Source organism: Oncorhynchus masou, chromosome 11 (assembly GCF_036934945.1).
Source record: "Oncorhynchus masou masou isolate Uvic2021 chromosome 11, UVic_Omas_1.1, whole genome shotgun sequence".
Taxonomy (NCBI): Eukaryota; Metazoa; Chordata; class Actinopteri; order Salmoniformes; family Salmonidae; genus Oncorhynchus; species Oncorhynchus masou.
In genome coordinates, this window is record NC_088222.1 from 14,562,274 (window position 1) to 14,589,898 (window position 27,625).

General features: G+C 46.8%; 1 protein-coding gene across 1 annotated transcript in view; it reads left to right on the plus strand.

Moving 5' to 3' along the window:
* LOC135548160 (ADP-ribosylation factor-like protein 15) overlaps nt 1-26,804 on the plus strand; it is a 78,051-nt gene extending 51,247 nt beyond the window's left edge. Inside the window, exon 5 of the mRNA XM_064977479.1 lies at nt 26,172-26,804. Within this exon, the coding sequence (XP_064833551.1) occupies nt 26,172-26,324 (153 nt within the window). The 3' untranslated portion in view covers nt 26,325-26,804. The remainder of the gene's footprint in view (nt 1-26,171) is intronic.
* The last annotated feature ends 821 nt before the right edge of the window (nt 26,805-27,625 follow it).

Sequence of the window (27,625 nt, forward strand, 5' to 3'; positions counted from 1 at the left end):
TACATATAGCCAAGTTATCCTTACTCATTGTGTATTTATTCCTTGTGTTATTATTTTTTAATATTATTTTACTTTTTTCCTCTCTCTGCTTTGTTGGGAAGGGCCCGTAAGTAAGTTGTTTACAAAGCATGTGACAAATAAGATTTGATTTGATAATCAAAGGAAATTGGATGCACCGGAGCTAAATTTTGAGTGTCATAGCATGGGGGTATAAACACTTATGTGAATTATATTTCAGTTTTTCATTTTCAATACATTTTCAACAATGTCTAAACATGTTTCAACTTCATCATTATGGGGTATTGTGTGTTGATGGTTGAGCAAAAAAAAAGATTTCATCCATTTTTAATTCAGGCTTGTAACACAACAAAATGTGGAATATGTCAAGGGGTGTGAGTTAGAGGTTGACCGATTATGATTTTTCAACGCCAATACCGATTATTGGAGGACCAAAAATGAGCCGATTACCGATTAATAATGACAATTACAACAATACTGAATTAACACTTATTTTAACTTAATATAATACATCAATAAAATCAATTTAGCCTCAAATAATGAAACCTGTTCAATTTGGTTTAAATAATGCAAAAACAAAGTGTTGGAGAAGAAAGTAAAAGTGCAATATGTGCCATGTAAGAAAGCTAACGTTTAAGTTCCTTGCTCAGAACATGAGAACATATGAAAGCTGGTGGTCCCTTTTTAACATGAGTCTTCAATATTCCCAGGTAAGAAGTTTTAGGTTATAGTTATTATAGGAATTATAGGACTATTTCTCTCTATACCATTTGTATTTCATATACCTTTGACTATTGGATGTTCTTATAGGCACTATCGTATTGCCAGTGTAACAGTATAGCTTCCGTCCCTCTCCTCGCTCCTATGTGGGCTCGAACCAGGAACATATTGACAACAGCCACCCTTGAAGCAGCGTTACCCATTGCTCAACAAAAGCCGCGGCCCTTGCAGAGCAAGGGGAACAACCACTCCAAGTCTCAGCGAGCGTGACGTTTGAAACGCTATTAGCACGCACCCCGCTAACTAGCTAGCCATTTCACATCTGTTACACAAGCCTAATCTCGGGAGTTGATAGGCTCGAAGTCATAAACAGCGCAATGCTTGACGCACAACGAAGAGCTGCTGGCAAAACGCACAAAGGTGCTGTTTGAATGGATGCTTACGAGCCTGCTGCTGCCTACCATCGCTCAGTCAGACTGCTCTATCAAATCATAGACTTCGTTATAACATAGTAACACACAGAAATACGAGCCTTAGTTTCCGGATTCGACCATATTAATGACCTATCATCTCGAAAACAAGACGTTTATTCTTTCAGTGAAATACGGAACCATTAGTCTAAATATTCCTGTTACATTGCACAACCGTCAATGTTATGTCGTAATTACGTAAAATTCTGGCAAATTAGGCGACCCAAACTGTTGCATATACACTGACTCTGCGTGCAATGAACGCAAGAGAAGTAACACAATTTCACCTGGTTAATATTGCCTGCTAACCTGGATTTATTTTAGCTAAATATGCAGGTTTAAAAATATATACTTCTGTGTATTGATTTTAAGAAAGACATTGATGTTCATGGTTAGGTACACATTGGAGCAACGATATGCACCGCATCGATTATATACAACGCAGGACACGCTAGATAAACTAGTAATATCACCAACCATGTGTAGTTAACTAGTGATTATGATTGATTGATTTTTTTTTTAAGATAAGTTTAGTGCTAGCTTACCTTGGCTTACTGCATTCGCGTAACAGGCAGTCTCCTCGTGGAGTGCAATGAGAGGCAGGTGGTTAGAGCGTTGGACTAGTTAACTGTAAGGTTGCAAGATTGAATCCCCCGAGCTGACAAGGTGAAAATCTGTCGTTCTGCCCTTGAAATCGGCCCAAATTAATCGGCCATTCCAATTAATCGGTCGACCTTTAGTATCAATTCTTTCTGAAGGCACTGTAATTCTCTGAGGCTTGATGATGAGACAAATGCATGAATGGATATTGTACCGTTTAGTATACTTAAGTCTGTAAATGTATACGCCACACACGCAGCAGTCTAGACAGTACTGGGTGCTACAATGGCAAGGTAGACGTGACACAGGTGGTGGTGGAGACAGTGACAAAAGGAGGCCAGTTCCACCAGACACAGCCCCTTTGTTTGACCTTTCCTGGCGCGGCGAGGTGACCTTTCTCGCAGAATGCTCTCTGCCAGCCTGTTGGGACAGGAGCGCCACACAATGGTGTCTGGATTCCTCTCCCCTCTTTCTCTTACCCTCTCTCTTTCCCTCTTTCTCTCTCTCATTCTCCCTCTTCCCCCTCTCCCTCTTTCTCTCTCTTTCTCTCTTTCTCTCTCATTCTCCCTCTTTCTCTCTCATTCTCCCCCCTCTCTCATGCTCCCCCCTCTCTCTCATGCTCCCCCCTCTCTCTCATGCTCCCCCCTCTCTCTCATGCTCCCCCTCTCTCTCTCATTCTCCCCCCCTCTCTCATATTCTCCCCCGCTCTCGTTCTCACCCTCACTTCCCCCCCCTCTCTTTCTTTCCTTGTTTGTCTGTGAGACACACATGGCTTTTGCCAACTCTCAAACACATCTTTCAATAAGAGGAGAGAAAATCTACGGCCCACAAAACATCATATAATATGTCTAATTGATCGAGGCCGATGAAAAGCTCTCGTTTCTTTTTAACGATGGATGCTATTCACTTTGAGCACTGCCTTTACACCAATGTTCATCAGATAATGCTGTAGAAGTAACAAATCATTACTCTTAATAATACATGGGATTTAAAGCACCTTTTCAGGAAACCTAAGACACTGTACAGCAATGGGGGCCAAAGTATTTCCTCTTAGACATACATCTGCAACAGTTTAAGGTTCAAAGGAAATGCTAGTATCTCTGATATGCTACACGTCCAGGTACGAGGGACGAGGTAGAGGGCAGACGATGGCTAGATGGATTGTCATCTGGACGATGTCTTCCTCTGCTAGCAGCTCAATGTGTTGTGGGTTTCCTAGGCGTCTGTCCCTATCAGTCAGTCATAACTCCATTCGGTACAGATGCTGGGGAGGGATGCTCTGTCTAGTGTCTACAGTGCCGTGTTGCAGCCAAGGTCATTTTATTATTACTCAAATCAGGGGAAAGGAGGAGGGGTGAGACCCCAGCGGATTATTTTTAAAGGAAAGGCATTGACTCCCATTACTACACAGAGGGGAAGGCAGTCTCCCCAGACCGGTGGACGTGGAAAGTAAATAACCCCAGAGAGTTAGTTATTGAGAGAGTGGAGGCTTAATCTGTCTAGGACTGGGGTTCTGCTAGCTCCAACAGCCAATGAAATTGCAGGGCGACAAATACAAATCAACAAAAATCTCATAAATCAAATTTCTCAAACATACAAGTATTAGGCACCATTTTAAAAATAAAATTCTTGTTAATCCAGCCACAGTGTCTGATTTCAAAAATGCTTTACAGCGAAAGCTCCACAAACGATTATGTTATGTCACCACCAACTCACAGAAAAACTCAGCCATTTTTCCAGCCAAAGAGAGGAGTCACAAAAAGCACAAATAGAGATAAAATTAATTACTAACCTTTGATGGTCTTCTTCATCAGATGACACTCATAGGACTTCATGTTACACAATACATGTATGTTTTGTTCGGTAAAGTTCATATTTATATCCAAAAATCTTATTTTACATTGGCGTGTTATGTTCAGTAGTTCCAAAACATGCAGTGATATTGCAGAGAGCCACATGAATTCACAGAAATACTCATTATAAATGTTGATGAAAATTCAAGTGCTATGCATGGAACTTTAGATACACTTCTGTGTCAGATTTTTAAAAAACATAATCTGAGAACGGCACTCAGAGCCCAAACCAGCCAAAAGAAATATCCGCCATGTTGCGCAGTCAACATTAGTCATAAATAGCATTATAAATATTAACTTAACTTTGATGATCTTCATCAGAATGCACTCCCAGGAATCGCAGTTCCACAATGTTTGTTTTGTTCGATAATGTCCATCATTTATGTCTATTTATGTCCAAATAGCTTCTTTTGTTAGGGCGTTTGGTAAACAAATCCAAAAGCCCGTTCAGCTCCAGTCGGACGAAGAGTTCAAAAAGATATATTACAGGTCGAACAAACTTGTCAAACTAAGTATGGAATCAATCTTTAGGATGTTTTTATCATAAATGTTCAATAATGTTCCAACCGGAGATTTCCATTGTCTGTAGAAAAGCAATGGAACAAGAGATACCTCTCACCTCGCGTGACTGAGAACGAGGCTGCTGGCAGACCCCTTAGTCAAACAGCTCCCATCTGACCCCCCCTTCACAGGAGCAGCCTGAAACAACATTCTAAAGATGGTTGACATATAGTGGAAGCCTTAGGAAGTGCAAAATAACCCATATCCCACTGAATTCGATAGGGGCTGAGTTAAAAAACTACAAACCCCAGATTTCCCACTTCCTGTTTGGATTTTTTCTCAGGTTTTTGCCTGCCATATGAGTTCTGTTATACTCACAGACATAATTCAAACAGTTTTAGAAACTTCAGTGTTTTCTATCCAATACTACTAATAATATGCATATATTAGCATCTGGGACTGAGTCGGAGGCAGTTCACTCTGGGCACGCTTTTCATCCAAAAGTGAAAATGCTGCCCCCTATCCCAAAGAAGTTTTAAGGGAATGGCATCAACGAGCAAAAGCCTTTGTTTAAAATGAGGATAACAGCACAGCCTGTTTTATAATGAGGATGGGAGAGGAGCCTGTTTTTATAATAATGAGGATGAGAGCAGAGCCTGTTTTTTATAATGAGGATGAGAGCAGAGCCTGTTTTTTATAATGAGGATGAGAGCAGAGCCTGTTTTTATAATGAGGATGAGAGCAGAGCCTGTTTTTTATAATGAGGATAACAGCAGAGCCTGTTTTATAATGAGGATGGGAGCAGAGCCTGTTTTTTATAATGAGGATGAGAGCAGAGCCTGTTTTTATAATGAGGATGAGAGTAGAGTGGCTTACTCACTGACTGTGCACGTGTGCTCATGATCTGCATGGAGGGAATACACACACACACACACACACACACACACACACACACACACACACACAATGTGTTGGGTTGGGAGGGAGGTAATAGTCTTTCTTGCGTACTACCTAAAGCCATGAGTGAAAGTGTTATTTCTAAGGGGCTGCCAAGACATGTTGCCTTGCCTTATTGTCTTGGGCTTCAGACGGAGAAAGTGATGTCACTGTGATTCCTGCAGTTTTACCAGGCATGGTGGTTCTTCCAGACAGTAGGCTGTATCATATGAGAAAGATGGGGGGGGGATTGTCACGGTGGTTCTGTGCGTGCGTGCGTCTGGATGGTGTGTGTGTGTGGTTTGGTGTTGCTCCTGCTGTTCAGACACTGGCCTTGGCATCCGTGGTGTACAGCGATGCCAACGTCGCCTGAGTGAATTCCCATCCCTCGGCAGAAAACAGAGTCCCGTTGTTCTGGTCGGAGCGGAGAGAGGAGGGCGTGCGGTCTGTCTGAGTCTCTGAGCACAGGGACGAACAAGGACACAAACACAGATTCCAACAGACTCCACAGGCTATCGTTGAGTTTTCCCTCCTAACCTGGGTTTAAATAGTATTCAAAATTATTTTGAAATGGTTTTGCTGTGCTTGGTTGAGCTTGCCTGTTGCATTGGAACCAAAAGAAAAGTCCCAAAAGTGCCCAGCCCAACTACCCGTCCCTCCAGGCAGGCTAAAGCAAGCACTCAAAAGTATTTTAAAGATTTCAGAGTAAGTGAACCCAGGTCTACCTCCCTCCACAGTGTCATTGGTCCACGAGCCAAGAACCCAGAACATTCCACTTGAGTTTATGGAGAAAATAAGAGCAGGTTGAGCAATACCTACCACCTGTGGTGCAGACTGGCACAAATGTTGAAGAAAAGTGGCATATCGTATTTGTTTCTTATCAACTGTAATATCAAATGAAAATTCCACCAAAGAATGAGAGCAAGCTGTAATATTTATCATTAAAAACAAGCTTTTCAAATCTTGGATGGATTTCACTCAGTTCCTTAATGTATGACATTCCCTTTGAGCCTTTTCATGTGAATTTACTTGTTTTCAAAGTCCTCTATATTAGTCGACTGTGAATCCAGCTGCCACTTAGTCACCAACACTCTTAACACACTCAATCAAACACAACTTTTCCATATTAAAAACATTATAGATGTCTTTGTTGATCATGATAAAAACACTGCTTTTGTTTTGTACCCTTTCACACAACCGTTCACAAGGAAGTGGTTCTCCAAGTGGCACTGTTTACTTTCTGTTTAGTCTTTTGTGGTGCTACTTTTATCTGTTCAGTTCAGCTGTGGCCACTGAACAAATCTATCTGCAATACTCATTTAATATACCATAGTTCATTATTTAAATGAACTTCTCATTTATGTGTCATCCCTTCCCTACACATGTTCATGGTATTGCACGTTGTAAACAGCACAGATTTGCTGTGTTCAATGGGCTGTATGGTATTGAATTACAGCTGTATCATTATCTAAAGCGCACGTGTCTGACTGTTTGCAGAGGCAGTACAGTATACAGGCATTCAAACCAACAGCAGTGTTTTGCAGAACTATCCTATCCATTAGGTTAAATGCACAACTACATATTGTAAACAGCCACTGGCACCGGAGGTTGGAACCGGTTCAGGGAACCTCCTCCAACCTCTATCGTTTTCTCCCTACAAGCGAAGCCTCCTCCTCCAACCTCTATCGTTTTCTACCTACACGCAAAGCCTCCTCCTCCAACCTTTATCGTTTTCTCCCTACACGCAAAGCCTCCTCCTCCAACCTCTATCGTTTTCTCCCTACAAGCAAAGCCTCCTCTTCCAACCTCTATCGTTTTCTCCCTACACGCAAAGCCTCCTCCTCCAACCTACACGCAAAGCCTCCTCCTCCAACCTTTATCGTTTTCTCCCTACACGCAAAGCCTCCTCCTCCAACCTCTAACCAAAGCCTCCTCCTCCAACCTCTATCGTTTTCTCCCTACACGTTTTTCTACCTACAAAGCCTCCTCCTCCAACCTCTATCGTTTTCTCCCTACACGCAAAGCCTCCTCCTCCAACCTCTATCGTTTTCTCCCTACAAGCAAAGCCTCCTCCTCCAACCTCTATCGTTTTCTACCTACACGCAAAGCCTCCTCCTCCAACCTCTATCGTTTTCTCCCTACACGCAAAGCCTCTTCCTCCAACCTCTATCGTTTTCTACCTACACGCAAAGCCTCCTCCTCCAACCTCTATCGTTTTCTCCCTACACGCAAAGTTTCTGACACATCTCACCCTACACGTCTGTCCACTGCATGCAAACAGCTGGATCTTGCCCGCTGCATAGCAAGCTGCTCTGTTTGCACTGATAGGTGAAGTCATTTCATGTCAAGCTAAATGTAAAAAATGTATTTCAACAGAAAGGAACGATATAAACCGTTACTTTTTGTGAGGTTCAAACCATTTACATTACATTTAAGTCATTTGGCAGACGCTCTTATCCAGAGCGACTTACAAATTGGTGAATTCACCTTATGACATCCAGTGGAACAGCCACTTTACAATAGTGCATCTAAATCATTTAAGGGGGGGTGAGAAGGATTACTTTATCCTATCCTAGGTATTCCTTAAAGAGGTGGGGTTTCAGGTGTCTCCGGAAGGTGGTGATTGACTCCGCTGTCCTGGCGTCGTGAGGGAGTTTGTTCCACCATTGGGGGGCCAGAGCAGCGAACAATTTTGACTGGGCTGAGCGGGAACTGTACTTCCTCAGTGGTAGGGAGGCGAGCAGGCCAGAGGTGGATGAACGCAGTGCCCTTGTTTGGGTGTAGGGCCTGATCAGAGCCTGGAGGTACTGCGGTGCCGTTCCCCTCACAGCTCCGTAGGCAAGCACCATGGTCTTGTAGCGGATGCGAGCTTCAACTGGAAGCCAGTGGAGAGAGCGGAGGAGCGGGGTGACGTGAGAGAACTTGGGAAGGTTGAACACCAGACGGGCTGCGGCGTTCTGGATGAGTTGTAGGGGTTTAATGGCACAGGCAGGGAGCCCAGCCAACAGCGAGTTGCAGTAATCCAGACGGGAGATGACAAGTGCCTGGATTAGGACCTGCGCCGCTTCCTGTGTGAGGCAGGGTCGTACTCGGTTCAGAACTTTATTTTCACCAATAGGTATTTTTCACCAATTAGATTTCCAGGTCTGTATGTCTGATTGGGAAGTCTGGTTCTGTGTATGTGTGTATGTGTGTGTGATGCACCTTGACATAGATTCTATAAGTGTCTAGAACTCCATTGTAAGGATGCGACACCATTCTTCCACAAGAAATTCCATGATTTGGTATTTTGTTGATTTGGTTGTGGAAAACGCTGTCTCAGTGCTGCTCCAGAATCTCCCATAAGCATGTTATTGTATAGCCACTGCGTTCCAATTTAGACACTTATCAGTTAAGCAATTAACATCCCATTAGGGTCATGTATGAAAATGCTGGGCAGGCCATTGTTTTGGCTACCATGGCTATGCCCCCATAGGATGACAATGCCCCCATCCGCGGGACATGAATGGTCACTGAATGGCTTGATGAGCATGAAAACAATGTAAATAATATGCCATGACATCTGGTTGTTCAAATGTACACTTCACATTTCCATATCAGAAAACATGGCATCATACCTTGTGTTGTTCAGAATAGACTGAGCCTACGTTTGTCTATTGTGAAGAAAATTCACTGCAGAACATGCACCTCAATGCATTCATGACTCCATTCTATGCACATCACAATGCCCATCTGTTTCTCTGAATTGGCTTGTGAAAGCCTAACACTGTAATATCATATAGATTTTAATTTTAGCTAGTCATGTTGGTAATAGAACAAGCTTTCTAATTTTGCCCACTTGACCTAGATTGCAATTTATAGTGGGACGTTTTTTAGATTGCGTAAACAGCAGTAGTTGTGTGATGGCGGGGATGCAGGGTTGTGTGCTTGCTCTAGTTGCTTATAGTTGAAGACTGTCCTTTGAGTCATAAATGTGCATTTACATTTCTTCAGAACTGTGAACACTTTGGAGAGGTGTGTGACCACTTGGAGACACCAGTTCGTCCTCTGACTCAAACTCTTGCACTTAATTTTATGTTGCACCCCACATTTTCCAGGAATATTCTTATCATGTTCCTGAATGTATCCAGAGTATTTTCAGATTTCGCTGTCAAGAAATGCAGAGAAAAGCACAGTAAATGTAAAATGCACATAAAATCAACAGTGTAATGTTTTGGATTCATTCTTGTGCCCGGTGAACTCTTCAACTTTGGTCTAATAATTTTCCCATAATCTCCTAAATGTTCCTTTTCAATTGCTACCATGCTTATGCATATGCTTTCATATTTCTTCTGTAAGAAACATTTCAATGTAGCTCTATCTGTATAGGCCAATTCCAATGAGTGTAAATGGTTAATTAAATCAGGAACCACACCTGTGTAGAAACACCTGCTTTCAATATATTTACTGTCCCTCATTTACTCAAGTGTTTCCATGTATATGGATTGATGTCGGCAATATCTCCAGTGTTCCATGAGGCCTCTCTGTGTGATGGCCAGCCCTTGAGGGAGTGTGTTACTGTGGCTCTGATGTGTTCGAGTGGAGCCTCAACCTCCTCTGCTCCAACATGTGTCTCTGGAAATGGCACCCTATTTCCTATGTAGTGCATATGGCTCTGGTCAAAAGTAGTACACTGTATAGGGATTAGGGTGCCGTTTGGGATAAATCTCTAGACTGTGGCCCCCGACCGATGGAGCCTCCTGCCTCACCCCAATGTGTTTCCAATGTTCTGGCTCTGAAGACACTGAGGGGTGAGCCAGCCAGACCCAGTCCGCTATGCAGTGTGTGAATAATGGACTACCTAACTCTGCTTCGGCCCCAGCCATCCACTTCACTCCAGCAGTCATAACATCTCGCACACCAAGCTATACATACTGGAAGTGGCATCACTCGTCATGGCGTGAGGAGAGATTCATAACACAGATGAATGATGGCACCAGATGGTTCCTTTTCATGTATAAGGGCAGCGTTCTATCAAGGCGGCAGAACATAATACATAGGATCGGCACTCCTCCGTGAAAGCTGCTGTGCAAACTGTTGATGTATGTCATTAGATGTATTATGGTGTATCAGTACGCCAATGGACGAGTTGGACATACAGGACAAGTTCGCGCAATGTACAAAAGCCTTGTATTAGTGTTCTTAGCGTCTCTGCTGTTTTGATATGTGAATCAGGTCTTGGCTCAGCGTTGGTTACTGAACTACCTCATGAAGAATGCTTTACCACAGAGGAATCCCCACCGCTAGGCCCTCGACTACTCCAAAGTGAAATATTATTCCCTCCACTGCAGTGGGGAAATAGCAGGGATGATCCCAAGGATGTTAAAGGTCTTACAGAAGGTTTGCTTTGGAACGGTCCCGATATTCACATTTTAAAATAAAAAAAACTAGAGCTATTACCAAAAATCTGACTTCAGTCTGACATATGAGCTGTACATCACACCTACGCGATGGAATCTCATTTTTCAGGTGAATTGGTAGATTTCAGAGTATCTTGGTGTTATTTTGGGTCACCTGTCAGTCAGAGAATGATTCACTACAGAGGAATCCCCACCGCTAGGCCCACCGCTAGACCCACCGCTAGGCCCTCGTCTACTCCAAAATGAAATATTATTCCCTCCACTGCAGTTGTTTTATTTGTCTTTTGTGGATTTATCAAATTGCTGTCTGAACAGCTACCCTGGGGCGGCAGGGTAGCCTAGTGTTTAGAGCATTTGACTAGTAATCGAAAGGTTGCAATTTTGATTTCCTGAGCTGACAAGGTACAAATCTGTTGTTCTACCCCTGAACAAGGCAGTTAACCCACTGTTTCTAGGCCGTCATTGAAAATAAGAATTTGTTCTTAACTGACTTGCCTAGTTAAATAAAGGTAAAATAAAAAAATAAAAAGATTGATACTGCAGAAGACATATGGCATGTCCCCAGTCCATGTCCCCAGTCCATGTCCCCAGTCCATGTCCCCAGTCCATGTCCCCAGCCCAGCTCCCCAGTCCAGTCCATCTCCCCAGCCTAGCTCCCCAGTCCATCTCCCCAGCCTAGCTCCCCAGTCCATGTCCCCAGCCCAGCTCCCAGTCCAGTCCAGCCCAGCTCCCCAGTCCATGTCCCCAGCCCAGCTCCCCAGTCCAGTCCATCCATTTCCTCAGCCTAGCTCCCCAGTCCATGTCCCCAGCCCAGCTCCCCAGTCCAGTCCATGTCCCCAGCCCAGCTCCCCAGTCCAGTCCATGTCCCCAGCCCAGCTCCCCAGTCCATGTCCCCAGCCCAGCTCCCCAGTCCAGTCCATCTCCCCAGCCTAGCTCCCCAGTCCAGTCCATGTCCCCAGCCCAGCTCCCCAGTCCAGTCCATGTCCCCAGCCCAGCTCCCCAGTCCAGTCCATGTCCCCAGCCCAGCTCCCCAGTCCAATCCATGTCCCCAGCCCAGCTCCCCAGTCCAGTCCATGTCCCCAGCCCAGCTCCCCAGTCCAGTCCATGTCCCCAGCCTAGCTCCCCAGTCCATGTCCCCAGCCCAGCTCCCCAGTCCAGTCCATCTCCCCAGCCCAGCTCCCCTCCCCAGTCCAGTCCATGTCCCCAGCCCAGCTCCCCAGTCCAGTCCATCTCCCCAGCCCAGCTCCCCTCCCCAGTCCAGTCCATGTCCCCAGCCCAGCTCCCCAGTCCAGTCCATGTCCCCAGCCCAGCTCCCCAGTCCAGTCCATCTCCCCAGCCTAGCTCCCCAGTCCATGTCCCCAGCCCAGCTCCCCAGTCCAGTCCATGTCCCCAGCCCAGCTCCCCAGTCCATGTCCCCAGCCCAGCTCCCCAGTCCATGTCCCCAGCCCAGCTCCCCAGTCCAGTCCATGTCCCCAGCCCAGCTCCCCAGTCCAGTCCATGTCCCCAGCCCAGCTCCCCAGTCCAGTCCATGTCCCCAGCCCAGCTCCCCAGTCCAGTCCATGTCCCCAGCCCAGCTCCCCAGTCCAGTCCATGTCCCCAGCCCAGCTCCCCAGTCCAGTCCATGTCCCCAGCCCAGCTCCCCAGTCCAGTCCATGTCCCCAGCCCAGCTCCCCAGTCCAGTCCATCTCCCCAGCCCAGCTCCCCAGTCCAGTCCATGTCCCCAGCCCAGCTCCCCAGTCCAGTCCATGTCCCCAGCCCAGCTCCCCAGTCCAGTCCATGTCCCCAGCCCAGCTCCCCAGTCCATGTCCCCAGCCCAGCTCCCCAGTCCAGTCCATCTCCCCAGCCCAGCTCCCCAGTCCAGTCCATCTCCCCAGCCTAGCTCCCCAGTCCATGTCCCCAGCCCAGCTCCCCAGTCCAGTCCATCTCCCCAGCCTAGCTCCCCAGTCCATGTCCCCAGCCCAGCTCCCCAGTCCAGTCCATGTCCCCAGCCCAGCTCCCCAGTCCAGTCCATGTCCCCAGCCCAGCTCCCCAGTCCATGTCCCCAGCCCAGCTCCCCAGTCCATGTCCCCAGCCCAGCTCCCCAGTCCAGTCCATCTCCCCAGCCCAGCTCCCCCCAGTCCATCTCCCCAGCCAGCTCCATGTCCCCAGCCCAGCTCCCCCCAGTCCATGTCCCCAGCCCAGCTCCCCAGTCCATGTCCCCAGCCCAGCTCCCCAGTCCAGTCCATGTCCCCAGCCCAGCTCCCCAGTCCAGTCCATGTCCCCAGCCCAGCTCCCCAGTCCATGTCCCCAGCCCAGCTCCCCAGTCCAGTCCATGTCCCCAGCCCAGCTCCCCAGTCCAGTCCATGTCCCCAGCCCAGCTCCCCAGTCCAGTCCATGTCCCCAGCCCAGCTCCCCAGTCCAGTCCATGTCCCCAGCCCAGCTCCCCAGTCCAGTCCATGTCCCCAGCCCAGCTCCCCAGTCCAGTCCATGTCCCCAGCCCAGCTCCCCAGTCCATGTCCCCAGCCCAGCTCCCCAGTCCCCAGCCCAGCTCCCCAGTCCAGTCCATCTCCCCAGCCTAGCAGCTCCCCCCAGTCCAGTCCATGTCCCCAGCCCAGCTCCCCAGTCCAGTCCATGTCCCCAGCCCAGCTCCCCAGTCCAGTCCATGTCCCCAGCCCAGCTCCCCAGTCCAGTCCATGTCCCCAGCCCAGCTCCCCAGTCCAGTCCATGTCCCCAGCCCAGCTCCCCAGTCCAGTCCATGTCCCCAGCCCAGCTCCCCAGTCCAGTCCATGTCCCCAGCCCAGCTCCCCAGTCAGTTGTCCCCAGCCCAGCTCCCCCCAGTCCAGTCCAGCCCAGTTAGCCAGTCCAGCTCCCCAGTCCAGTCCATGTCCCCAGCCCAGCTCCCCAGTCCAGTCCATGTCCAGCTAACCAGCCCAGTCCAGCTCGCCAGTCCAGCTCCTCAGTCCAGCCCAGCTCCTCAGTCCAGCCCAGCTCCTCAGTCCAGCCCAGCTCCTCAGTCCAGCCCAGCTCTCCAGTCCAGCCCAGCTTCCAGTCCAGCCCAGCTCCTCAGCCCAGTCCAGGATAGCTCTCCAAGCCCAGCCTAGCTCCCCAGCCCAGCTCCGCAGTCCATCTCCCCAGCCTAGCTCGCTAGTCCAGTCCAGCTGAGCGCCCAGTCCATTTCCCCAGTCCAGCTCCCCAGCTCCACAGTCCAGCTCCTCAGCCCAGCTCGCTCATCCAGCCCAGCTCGCTAGTCCAGCCCAGTCCAGTCCAGCTCCACAGTCCAAGTCCCCAGTCCAGCTCAAGCCTCCGAGCAGTCAGATGTCCCCAGTCAGCCCATCAGGTCCTCAGCCTAGCCCCCAGTCCATGTCCCCAGCCCAGCTCCCCAGTCCATGTCCCCAGCCCAGCTCCCCAGTCTTGTCCAGCTTCCCAGTCTAGTCCAGCCCAGTTAGCCAGTCCAGCTCCCCAGTCTAGTCCAGCTCCCCAGCCCAGCTCGCAAGTCTAATCCAGCTAACCAGCCCAGTCCAGCTCGCCAGTCCAGCTCCTCAGTCCAGCCCAGCTCCTCAGTCCACCCATGGTACCAGTCCAGGGCTCCTCAGTCCAGCCCAGCTCTCCAGTCCAGCCCAGCTTCCAGTCCAGCCCAGCTCCTCAGTCCAGTCTAGCTCTCCAAGCCCAGTGGGCTCTGTACCAACCCAGCTCCTCTGTCCATCACCCAGCCTGTAGGCTCTGTACCAGTCCAGCTGGCGCCCTGTACCAACACATGGGCTCTGTACCAACAGTCCAGCTCTGTACCAACACTGGGCTCAGCCCAACACATGCTCTGTACCAACACATGGGCTCCTGTACCAACACATGGGCTCTGTACCAACACATACAGTAGGCTCTGTACCAATATTTGGTGTCAGCCCGTTCAGGTGGCAGTCGTAGCCCCCTGTAAAAGGTTCTGTACCAACACAGTGGGCTCACAGGTACCAACACTGCCGGCTCTGACATACCAACACATGGTGTCTGGAAACAGGTCTCCTGGGCTGTGGACCAACACATGTGGCTCTGTACCAACACAGGGGGGCTCTGTACCAGCACCCTCTGGTACCAACACGTGGGCTCTGTACCAACACATACAGTAGGCTCTGTACCAACACAGTGGGCTCTGTACCAACATACAGTAGGCTCTGTACCAACACGTGGGCTCTGTACCAACACGTGGGCTCTGTACCAACATATGGGCTCTGTACCAACACATGGGCTCTGTACCAACACGTGGGCTCTGTACCAACACATGGGCTCTGTACCAACACATGGGCTCTGTACCAACACATGGGCTCTGTACCAACACATGGGCTCTGTACCAACACATGGGCTCTGTACCAACACATGGGCTCTGTACCAACACATACAGTAGGCTCTGTACCAACACATGGGCTCTGTACCAACACATGGGCTCTGTACCAACACATGGGCTCTGTACCAACACATGGGCTCTGTACCAACACATGGGCTCTGTACCAACACACGTGGGCTCTGTACCAACACATACAGTAGGCTCTGTACCAACACACGTGGGCTCTGTACCAACACATACAGTAGGCTCTGTACCAACACATGGGCTCTGTACCAACGTGGGCTCTGTACCAACACGTGGGCTCTGTACCAACACGTGGGCTCTGTACCAACACGTGGGCTCTGTACCAACACGTGGGCTCTGTACCAACACGTGGGCTCATACAGTGCTCTGTACCCAACACTGTACCAACACATGGGCTCTGTACCAACACATGGGCTCTGTACCAACACATGGGCTCTGTACCAACACATGGGCTCTGTACCAACACATGGGCTCTGTACCAACACATGGGCTCTGTACCAACACATGGGCTCTGTACCAACACATGGGCTCTGTACCAACACATGGGCTCTGTACCAACACATGGGCTCTGTACCAACACATGGGCTCTGTACCAACACATACAGTAGGCTCTGTACCAACACATACAGTAGGCTCTGTACCAACACATACAGTAGGCTCTGTACCAACACATACAGTAGGCTCTGTACCAACACATACAGTAGGCTCTGTACCAACACATACAGTAGGCTCTGTACCAACACATACAGACACAGTAGGCTCTGTACCAACACATACAGTAGGCTCTGTACCAACACATACAGTAGGCTCTGTACCAACACATATGGGCTCTGTACCAACACATACAGTAGGCTCTGTACCAACACATGGGCTCTGTACCAACACATGGGCTCTGTACCAACACATGGGCTCTGTACCAACACATACAGTAGGCTCTGTACCAACACTTACAGTAGGCTCTGTACCAACATATGGGCTCTGTACCAACATATGGGCTCTGTACCAACACATACAGTAGGCTCTGTACCAACACATACAGTAGGCTCTGTACCAACACATACAGTAGGCTCTGTACCAACACATACAGTAGGCTCTGTACCAACACGTACAGTAGGCTCTGTACCAACATACAGTAGGCTCTGTACCAACACAGGCTCTGTACCAACACATACAGTAGGCTCTGTACCAACACATACAGTAGGTTCTGTGCCAACACACACAGTAGGCTCTGTACCAACACATACAGTAGGCTCTGTACCAACACATGGGCTCTGTACCAACACATACAGTAGGCTCTGTACCAACACATGGGCTCTGTACCAACACATACAGTAGGCTCTGTACCAACACATACACTAGGCTCTGTACCAACACATACAGTAGGCTCTGTACCAACACATACAGTAAGCCCTGTACCAACACATACAGTAGGCTCTGTACCAACACAGGCTCTGTACCAACACATACAGTAGGCTCTGTACCAACACATACAGTAGGCTCTGTACCAACACATACAGTAGGCTCTGTACCAACACAGGCTCTGTACTAACACATACAGTAGGCTCTGTACCAACACATACAGTAGGTTCTGTGCCAACACACACAGTAGGCTCTGTACCAACACATACAGTAGGCTCTGTACCAACACATACAGTAGGCCCTGTACCAACATATACAGTAGGCTCTGTACCAACACAGGCTCTGTACCAACACATACAGTAGGCTCTGTACCAACACATACAGTAGGCTCTGTACCAACACAGGCTCTGTACCAACACATACAGTAGGCTCTGTACTAACACATACAGTAGGCTCTGTACCAACACATACAGTAGGTTCTGTGCCAACACACACAGTAGGCTCTGTACCAACACATACAGTAGGCTCTGTACCAACACATACAGTAGGCCCTGTACCAACATATGGGCTCTGTACCAACACATACAGTAGGCTCTGTACCAACATATGGGCTCTGTACCAACACATACAGTAGGCTCTGTACCAACACATGGGCTCTGTACCAACACATACAGTAGGCTCTGTACCAACACATACAGTAGGCTCTGTACCAACACATACAGTAGGCTCTGTACCAACACATACAGTAGGCCCTGTACCAACACATACAGTAGGCTCTGTACCAACACAGGCTCTGTACCAACACATACAGTAGGCTCTGTACCAACACATACAGTAGGCTCTGTACCAACACATACAGTAGGTTCTGTGCCAACACACACAGTAGGCTCTGTGCCAACACATACAGTAGGTTCTGTACCAACACACACAGTTTGCTCTGTGCCAACCTATACAGTAGGCTCTGTGCCAACCTATACAGTATGCTCTGTACCAACACATACAGTAGGCTCTGTACCAACACATCATACAGTAGGCTCTGTACCAACACATACAGTAGGCCCTATACCAACACATACAGTAGGTTCTGTGCCAACACATACAGTAGGCTCTGTACCAACACATATAGTAGGCTCTGTACCAACACATGGGCTCTGTACCAACACATGGGCTCTGTACCAACACATGGGCTCTGTACCAACATATGGGCTCTGTACCAACATATGGGCTCTGTACCAACACATGGGCTCTGCACCAACACATACAGTAGGCTCTGTACCAACACATGGGCTCTGTACCAACACATGGGCTCTGTACCAACATATGGGCTCTGTACCAACACATGGGCTCTGCACCAACACATACAGTAGGCTCTGTACCAACACAGGCTCTGTACCAACACATGGGCTCTGTACCAACACATGGGCTCTGTACCAACACATGGGCTCTGTACCAACACATGGGCTCTGTACCAACATATGGGCTCTGTACCAACACATACAGTAGGCTCTGTACTAACACATGGGCTCTGTACCAACACATACAGTAGGCTCTGTACCAACACATGGGCTCTATACCAACACGTGGGCTCTGTACCAACACGTGGGCTCTGTACCAACACATGGGCTCTGTACCAACACATGGGCTCTGTACCAACACATACAGTAGGCTCTGTACCAACACATGGGCTCTGTACCAACACATACAGTAGGCTCTGTACCAACACATCATACAGTAGGCTCTGTACCAACACATGGGCTCTGTACCAACACATACAGTAGGCTCTGTACCAACACATGGGCTCTGTACCAACACATGGGCTCTGTACCAACACATGGGCTCTGTACCAACACATGGGCTCTGTACCAACACATACAGTAGGCTCTGTACCAACATATATGGGCTCTGTACCAACACATACAGTAGGCTCTGTACCAACACATGGGCTCTGTACCAACACATGGGCTCTGTACCAACACATGGGCTCTGTACCAACACATGGGCTCTGTACCAACATATGGGCTCTGTACCAACACATACAGTGGGCTCTGTACCAACACATGGGCTCTGTACCAACATATGGGCTCTGTACCAACACATACAGTAGGCTCTATACCAACACATACAGTAGGCTCTGTACCAACACACACAGTAGGTTCTGTACCAACACATACAGTAGGCTCTGTACCAACACTTACAGTAGGCTCTGTACCAACACATACAGTAGGCTCTGTACCAACACATACAGTAGGCTCTGTACCAACACACACAGTAGGTTCTGTACCAACACATACAGTAGGCTCTGTACCAACACTTACAGTAGGCTCTGTACCAACATATGGGCTCTGTACCAACATACAGTAGGCTCTGTACCAACACATACAGTAGGCTCTGTACCAACACGTACAGTAGGCTCTGTACCAACACGTACAGTAGGCTCTGTACCAACACGTACAGTAGGCTCTGTACCAACACGTACAGTAGGCTCTGTACCAACACGTACAGTAGGCTCTGTACCAACACGTACAGTAGGCTCTGTACCAACACATACAGTAGGTTCTGTGCCAACACACACAGTATGCTCTGTACCAACAGATACAGTAGGTTCTGTGCCAACAGATACAGTAGGTTCTGTGCCAACACACACAGTAGGCTCTATACCAACACACACAGTAGGCTCTGTACCAACACACACAGTAGGCTCTATACCAACACACACAGTAGGCTCTATACCAACACACACAGTAGGCTCTGTACCAACACACACAGTAGGCTCTGTACCAACACACACAGTAGGCTCTATACCAACACACACAGTAGGCTCTGTGCCAACCCATACAGTAGGCTCTGTACCAACTCGCGCAGTAGGCTCTGTACCAACTCGCGCAGTAGGCTCTGTACCAACTCGCGCAGTAGGCTCTGTACCAACACGCGCAGTAGGCTCTGTACCAACACGCACAGTAGTCTCTGTGCCAACACGCACAGTAGTCTCTGTGCCAACACGTACAGTAGTCTCTGTGCCAACACGTACAGTAGGCTCTGTGCCAACACGTACAGCAGTCTCTGTGCCAACACGTACAGTAGGCTCTGTACCAACACGTACAGTAGGCTCTGTCTGAAAGTGTAAAAGCTGTCCAATCCTTGAGTCCTCCTGTCCTTGATACCTTCTGTCCTTGATCCCTCATTTTCTCACCTCCCTCCCAAGGATGCATTAGAGGAGAGCTCAGCTTGAATTTCTTATGGAACAGGAACTGGCTCAGGTGATAACTTCCTGTTTCAAAATGTTTTCTCTACTGGACATTACCCGGGTGTCTTCCAGATGCCGGTTTGGATGGGAGAAGTTGTGATCATTCATCATCATGGGAGGACCAGTCGTGTTTCGTACTAGTTGAGTTTCTCTTTCCTCAAGTGAGCTCTGACCCCTTTCATCATTATGTTTAAAGTGGTGAGTCGGACAGATGAGCACCCTGCAACGGCCTTTGGCGCACATGGCCCTGCCTCAGGTTAACACCGTCTTACTGTAGGTTTCCTCTCCCGGCCTCCCGGCGTTTTTAATCAGCCTTTAAAGGTCAGGAAAGATCACCTCAATCAGACTTGATCTCTTCAGCCCTGAAACTCATCCTATTGATCCCAGCTTTGAGCAGATTGATCTTGTGCTGTACAACATAAAGGTCCCACCACCACAGTCTATAGAGCCAGAGCTTCAACCCTTTATCTGCTGCACACACTGAATGACCCTCGCACATCTTTAGCGTGTTGGCCTCGTGATCCAGAACTGTCTTGTGTTAGCTAGCTCTGCCTGCATGTTCGTCGGGCTAAACGAGGGTACCAGAAACTTGCCCCTCCTGACCCTATTGAGACGTCCAGCAGAGAGGAACGAGCAATGGACATTTTTCTGCTGTGTCAGTCTGTTTCACCAGACAGTGGATTGTTGTAGTGTATTAGCCAGACTAGACACAGTTTTCTGAGCAAAAGGTGGACATAAAAGACTGTAAAACACCAGCAAATCTGCTGCGGATTTGGAAATCCGTTCCAAAGTATTACCACGCATAATAGAGAGATATACACTGGGTCACAAGGCTAACAAGATAAAGATATAGGGAGGCAGGTAGCCTAGCAGTTAAGAGCATTGGGCCAGTAACTGATAAGGTCGCTGGTTGGAATCCCTGAGCTGACTAGGTGAAAAATCGGTCGATGTGCCCTTGAGCAAGGCACTTAACCCTAATTGCTCCTGTAAGTCGTGTCTGCTAAATCATTTTTGATTTAGATTTTTTTTAAATAAGAGATTGACTGACCAGGTGAAATCTATGATCTCTTATTGAGATCACTAAATCCACTTCAATCAGTGTAGATGAAGGGGAGTACACTGGTTAAATAAATATTTTTTTAGCCTTGAGGTAATTGAGACATGGATTGTGGGTGTGTGTTTGTGCGTGCCATTGAGGGTGAATGGTCAAGACAATATAATTAAGGGGGGGGGGGTAGTAAAAACAGTTCCAACCAATGTAGGTGCTCCTGTATGTTTGGTATTTGTATAACATTTAATCAAGGTTTGAAATGTTTGTTTTAGTGAAATATTATATCTGTTTAGGCATCTTGCTGTCAATTTGTAGTTTACAAATTGTTTGTAATTATGTTCGGGACCCCTGACCATCCAATTTTTTTGCCAACGGCTAAATCTAGTTGATGATCCCTGATCTAACCTCTCCTTCTAAATCTAGTTGATGATCCCTGATCTAACCTCTCCTTCTAAATCTAGTTGATGATCCTTCTAAATCTAGTTGATGATCTAATCCTCTCCTTCTAAATCTAGTTGATGATCCCTGATCTAACCTCTCCTTCTAAATCTAGTTGATGATCCCTGATCTAACCTCTCCTTCTAAATCTAGTTGATGATCCCTGATCTAACCTCTCCTTCTAAATCTAGTTGATGATCCCTGATCTAACCTCTCCTTCTAAATCTAGTTGATGATCCCTGATCTAACTAACCTCTCCTTCTAAATCTAGTTGATGATCCCTGATCTAACCTCTCCTTCTAAATCTAGTTGATGATCTAACCTCTCCTTCTAAATATAGTTGATTATCCCTGATCTAACCTCTAACCTCTCCTTCTAAATCTAGTTGATGGTCCCTGATCTAACCTCTCCTTCTAAATCTAGTTGATGATGATCTAATCCTTCTAAATCTAGTTGATGATCCCTGATCTAACCTCTTCTTCTAAATCTAGTTGATGATCCCTGATCTAACCTCTCCTTCTAAATCTAGTTGATGATCCCTGATCTAACCTCTCCTTCTAAATCTAGTTGATGATCCCTGATCTAACCTCTCCTTCTAAATCCTGATCTAACCTCCTTCTAAATCTAGTTGATGATCCCTGATCTAACCTCTCTTCTAAATCTAGTTGATGATCCCTGATCTAACTCTCCTTCTAAATCCTTCTAAATCTAGTTGATGATCCCTGATCTAACCTCTACTTCTAAATCTAGTTGATGATCCCTGATCTAACCTCTACTTCTAAATCTAGTTGATGATCTAACCTCTCCTTCTAAATCTAGTTGATGATCCCTGATCTAACCTCTCCTTCTAAATCTAGTTGATGATCCCTGATCTAACCTCTCCTTCTAAATCTAGTTGATGATCCCTGATCTAACCTCTCCTTCTAAATCTAGTTGATGATCCCTGATCTAACCTCTTCTTCTAAATCTAGTTGATGATCCCTGATCTAACCTCTCTTCTAAATCTAAATCTAACCTCTCCTTCTAAATGTTGATGATCCCTGATCTAACCTCTCCTTCTAAATCTAGTTGATGATCCCTGATCTAACCTCTCCTTCTAAATCTAGTTGATGATCCCTGATCTAACCTCTCCTTCTAAATCTAGTTGATGATCCCTGATCTAACCTCTCCTTCTAAATCTAGTTGATGATCCCTGATCTAACCTCTCCTTCTAAATCTAGTTGATGGTCCCTGATCTAACCTCTCCTTCTAAATCTAGTTGATGATCCCTGATCTAACTTCTCCTTCTAAATCTAGTTGATGATCCCTGATCTAACCTCTCCTTCTAAATCTAGTTGATGATCCCTGATCTAACCTCTCCTTCTAAATCTAGTTGATGATCCCTGATCTAACCTCTTCTTCTAAATCTAGTTGATGATGATCTAACCTCTCCTTCTAAATCTAGTTGATGATCCCTGATCTAACTAGTTGATGATCTCTGATCCTTCTAAATCTAGTTGATGATGATCTAACCTCTCCTTCTAAATCTAGTTGATGATCCCTGATCTAACCTCTCCTTCTAAATCTAGTTGATGATCCCTGATCTAACCTCTCCTTCTAAATCTAGTTGATGATCCCTGATCTAACCTCTCCTTCTAAATCTAGTTGATGATCCCTGATCTAACCTCTCCTTCTAAATCTAGTTGATGATCCCTGATCCTTCTAAATCTAGTTGATGATCCCTGATCTAACCTCTCCTTCTAAATCTAGTTGATGATCCCTGATCTAACCTCTCCTTCTAAATCTAGTTGATGATCCCTAGTTGATGATCCCTGATCTAACCTCTACTTCTAAATCTAGTTGATGATCTAACCTCTCCTTCTAAATATAGTTGATGATCCCTGATCTAACCTTCTCCTTCTAAATCTAGTTGATGATCCCTGATCTAATCTAAAACCTCTAACCTCTTCTAAATCTAGTTGATGATCCCTGATCTAACCTCTCCTTCTAAATCTAGTTGATGATCCCTGATCTAACTCCTTCTAAATCTAGTTGATGATCTAAATCTAGTTGAGTTGATGATCCTTCTAAATCTAGTTGAATCCCTGATCTAACCTCTCCTTCTAAATCTAGTTGATGATCCCTGATCTAACCTCTCCTTCTAAATCTAGTTGATGATCCCTGATCTAACCTCTCCTTCTAAATCTAGTTGATGATCCCTGATCTAACCTCTCCTTCTAAATCTAGTTGATGATCCCTGATCTAACCTCTCCTTCTAAATCTAGTTGATGATCCCTGATCTAACCTCTCCTTCTAAATCTAGTTGATGGTCCCTGATCTAACCTCTCCTTCTAAATCTAGTTGATGATCCCTGATCTAACTTCTCCTTCTAAATCTAGTTGATGATCCCTGATCTAACCTCTACTTCTAAATCTAGTTGATGATCTAACCTCTCCTTCTAAATATAGTTGATGATCCCTGATCTAACCTCTCCTTCTAAATCTAGTTGATGATCCCTGATCTAACCTCTTCTTCTAAATCTAGTTGATGGTCCCTGATCTAACCTCTCCTTCTAAATCTAGTTGATGATCCCTGATCTAACCTCTTCTTCTAAATCTAGTTGATGATCCCTGATCTAACCTCTCCTAAATCTAGTTGATGATCCCTGATCTAACCTCTCCTTCTAAATCTAGTTGATGGTCCCTGATCTAACCTCTCCTTCTAAATCTAGTTGATGATCCCTGATCTAACCTCTCCTCTAAATCTAGTTGATCTCCTACTTCTTCTAAATCTAGTTGATGATCCCTGATCTAACTTTCTCCTTTAAATAGTTGATGAATTAATCATCATTCTTCCCTAAATCTAGTTGATGTCCCTGATCTAACCTCTCCTTCACACACACATCTAGTTGATGACTGATCTAACAACACTTCATAGACTTGTTGCTTTCTCTTTATGTTGAATTAATCATCACACACACACACACACACACACACACACACACACACACACACACACACACACACACAAATAATAACAATAGACAAATGCTGCAGCACCTTCCACGCCTGTTCCTGCTCTCTTTCTCTCTCTCTCTCTCTTCTTTCTTTCTTTCTTTCTCTCTCTTTCTCTCTTTCCCTCTCTTTTGGAGGAGGGAGGATTGTGTAAGCGAGTGATGAAGTCCCAGACAGGGAAATCTTAATCAGCATTCTTGGCATGCTATGGGAGCTTTGGCTCAAAGGATGTTTTGTTTCATTATTTATTTATTCTCCTTTCTGCTCTGAAACAAAAGGACAAGAGCAGCAGAGGTTTTTGCAGCCTGTTAGTGCAGTTTCTAATCTCTCCTGTTCCTGTGGGTTTGGCCATCAGTACGGTATGGTGTCCTATGGTATCTTCTGTATTCTCTGAATGGGTTTGAACATGATCTCTCCCCCTTCCTCAGTTGTCCCCACTTACTGACACTGACAGACACACAGATACACACAGCCAAACTTTAAACACAGATGGACAGAATCTGTTGGAAAAGTTCACTTTTAAGTCTCTGTTTACTCAAATTGTTTAGTTTGATTTATTTGACCTCTTTTCCTATTCTTCAGGTGATGGGTCATGTTCATTATGACACACCATAGCAAAAACTTTAGCAATGGAAAATGACAACTAGCATTTCATAACTCTTTTGACTCAGTCTGAGCATTTTCTTCCGTTTCATGCCTACTTAACCCTGCTATAGTATCCATAATCCCAACCAGTAGTATTATGAATGTGAAAAATGACTCCTCTGTGTACTGACCTGACTGTCAGGGGCTTTGCCAGGTATTTATTCTCTGTGTACTGACCTGACTGTCAGGGGCTTTGCCAGGTATTTATTCTCTGTGTACTGACCTGACTGTCAGGGGCTTTGCCAGGTATTTATTCTCTGTGTACTGACCTGACTGTCAGGGGCTTTGCCAGGTATTTATTCTCTGTGTACTGACCACTGTCTGATTTATTCTCTGTGTACTGACCACTGTCTGATGGTCTATAGCCTTACATCACCCAGTAAACCTTCATGAGACTGCCAGGAGACCACATCACCCTGGAGGTACACCTTCAATGAGACTGTGTGATGGTCTATAGACCAGCATGGCCTTACATCACCCCGGTAGTAAACCTTCAATGAGACTGTCTGATGGCCAGGAGACCAGCATGGCCTTACATCACCCTGGTAGTAAATCTTCAATGAGACTCCCTGATGTCTTACAGACCCCTTATGGCCATAGAAATATAATCACTAGAACAGAAAAGCACCTCATTCTATTTCCATGGTTATGGCCTGGCTGGCCATGCCTCATCTCCCCCCCCCCAGTAGTAAACCACCCCAAAGACGGACCGTTATGGCTTTAAGTCTACCAGCCCATATATGAGTGGTCCTATGTGGCTCCCATATATCACTGGACTGGTCTCAGGCATCCCCCTACAAGGTAGTAAAACTATACAGAAACGGTCTGCAATGCTGGCTTGACCATCACCTATCAATCCGTGTCAGTATTGGCAGAACTGAGAGATTGTGGCAGTGTTTTTGTCTTTTTCAGATTTTAGACATAGCTGGACACTGTGCTTGTTTTCAGAAGTGTGTACTGTGTGCTTAAGCTCAACTGGGAGTTGAAATCACGAGGGTAATCTTTCTCCCATTTGATTCAGAATTGATTGCAATATTTTGGACTTGTTATTGTTTTGTTTTCCTGCAGACTTTCAACATGGGACCTGCATAGTTCTTAAGACAATCTTTGTACTTTGGTCTAGTTTGTGGTCTCCACTTGGCTCTTGTTATATGTAATGCAAGCATTGGCAGATATTGGTGTAATTACAGAGGAATGAACAGTATTTAGACAAAAACAGTTACGGTATACTATGCTGTACACCCGCACATCAAGAACACATCACAAATGAGTTAACGTTACAGTTATTTACTCACCTTGACATAATGGCACCGAAGGAGATGGCTGCCGTTGTACGATCCGGTAACCAATTGTGCTATTGTGTATGTTTTTTAGCGTTATTTGTAACTTATTATTTAAACATTTTTACTTATCTATTTTTTAGTTAACACTTCTTTTTATATTTTTTCTTAACTTCTTAAAGCATTGTTGGTTAATAAGGGCTTGTGAGTAAGCATTCCCCTGTTGTATTTGGCGCATATGACAAATAAAATTTGATTTGATTTATGTTTTCAATAAGTGTCCAATCCTCTGAGCTCTCTCTGTTTCTCTCTCTTTCTCTGTTAGATAAAGAAGTATTTTGAGCTGGAGCCTCTGGCCCGAGGGAAGAGCTGGATTCTAGAAGGCAGCTCAGTGGACAACATGGATGCCGTGAAACAGAGCTTCACTCAGCTCATTGAGCTGCTGGAGGACAAGGACCAAGACACAGGCAGGATATGAGCTGGGACCTAAACTATTGGGAACTACAAATCCCACAGGACCTGCTGAGCCACAAGAACTACAAACCACACAGGTCCCACAGGACCTGCTGAGCCACAGGGAACTACAAATCCCACTTGGGTCGACAGTTAGACCCCACAGGAGCCACATCCAAGCTACAAAGCCCATGGGAGGGCATACCACACAGGCAGTCCATACCACACAGGCAGTCCATACCACACAGGCAGGCCATACCACACAGGCAGGCCATACCACACAGGCAGGCCATACCACACAGGCAGTCCATACCACACAGGCAGGCCATACCACACAGGCAGGCCATACCACACAGGCAGTCCATACCACACAGGCAGGCCATACCACACAGGCAGGCCATACCACACAGGCAGTCCATACCACACAGGCAGGCCATACCACACAGGCAGGCCATACCACACAGGCAGGCCATACCACACAGGCAGGCCATACCACACAGGCAGGCCATACCACACAGGCAGGCCATACCACACAGGCAGTCCATACCACACAGGCAGGCCATACCACACAGGCAGGCCATACCACACAGGCAGGCCATACCACACAGGCAGGCCATACCACACAGGCAGGCCATACCACACAGGCAGGCCATACCACACAGGCAGGCCATACCACACAGGCAGGCCATACCACACAGGCAGGCCATACCACACAGGCAGGCCATACCACACAGGCAGGCCATACCACACAGGCAGGCCATACCACACAGGCAGGCCATACCACACAGGCAGGCCATACCACACAGGCAGGCCATACCACACAGGCAGTCCATACCACACAGGCAGGCCATACCACACAGGCAGGCCATACCACACAGGCAGGCCATACCACACAGGCAGGCCATACCACACAGGCAGGCCATACCACACAGGCAGGCCATACCACACAGGCAGGCCATACCACAGGCAGGCCATACCACACAGGCAGGCCATACCACACAGGCAGGCCATACCACACAGGCAGGCCATACCACACAGGCAGGCCATACCACACAGGCAGGCCATACCACAATGGAGCAACCTGATCACAGAGGAGCCATAGAACATGGAGTCATTCCCCTCTGCAGAGAATCTATGGGCTGCCAGGGTTGTAATGGTTAGAGACGTAAAAGACTACCAGCTCTCAAACTGTAGAGACCTGGTGGACTAACTCCCTGAAAAGTAGTGCTGAGCGATTAACTGAAATGTCGGTTTATTTTTGTTTTTTAAAATAACGAATCGGTCAACGTCAGTTCAATTATTTGAATACCTTTTACTTTGTTTTTT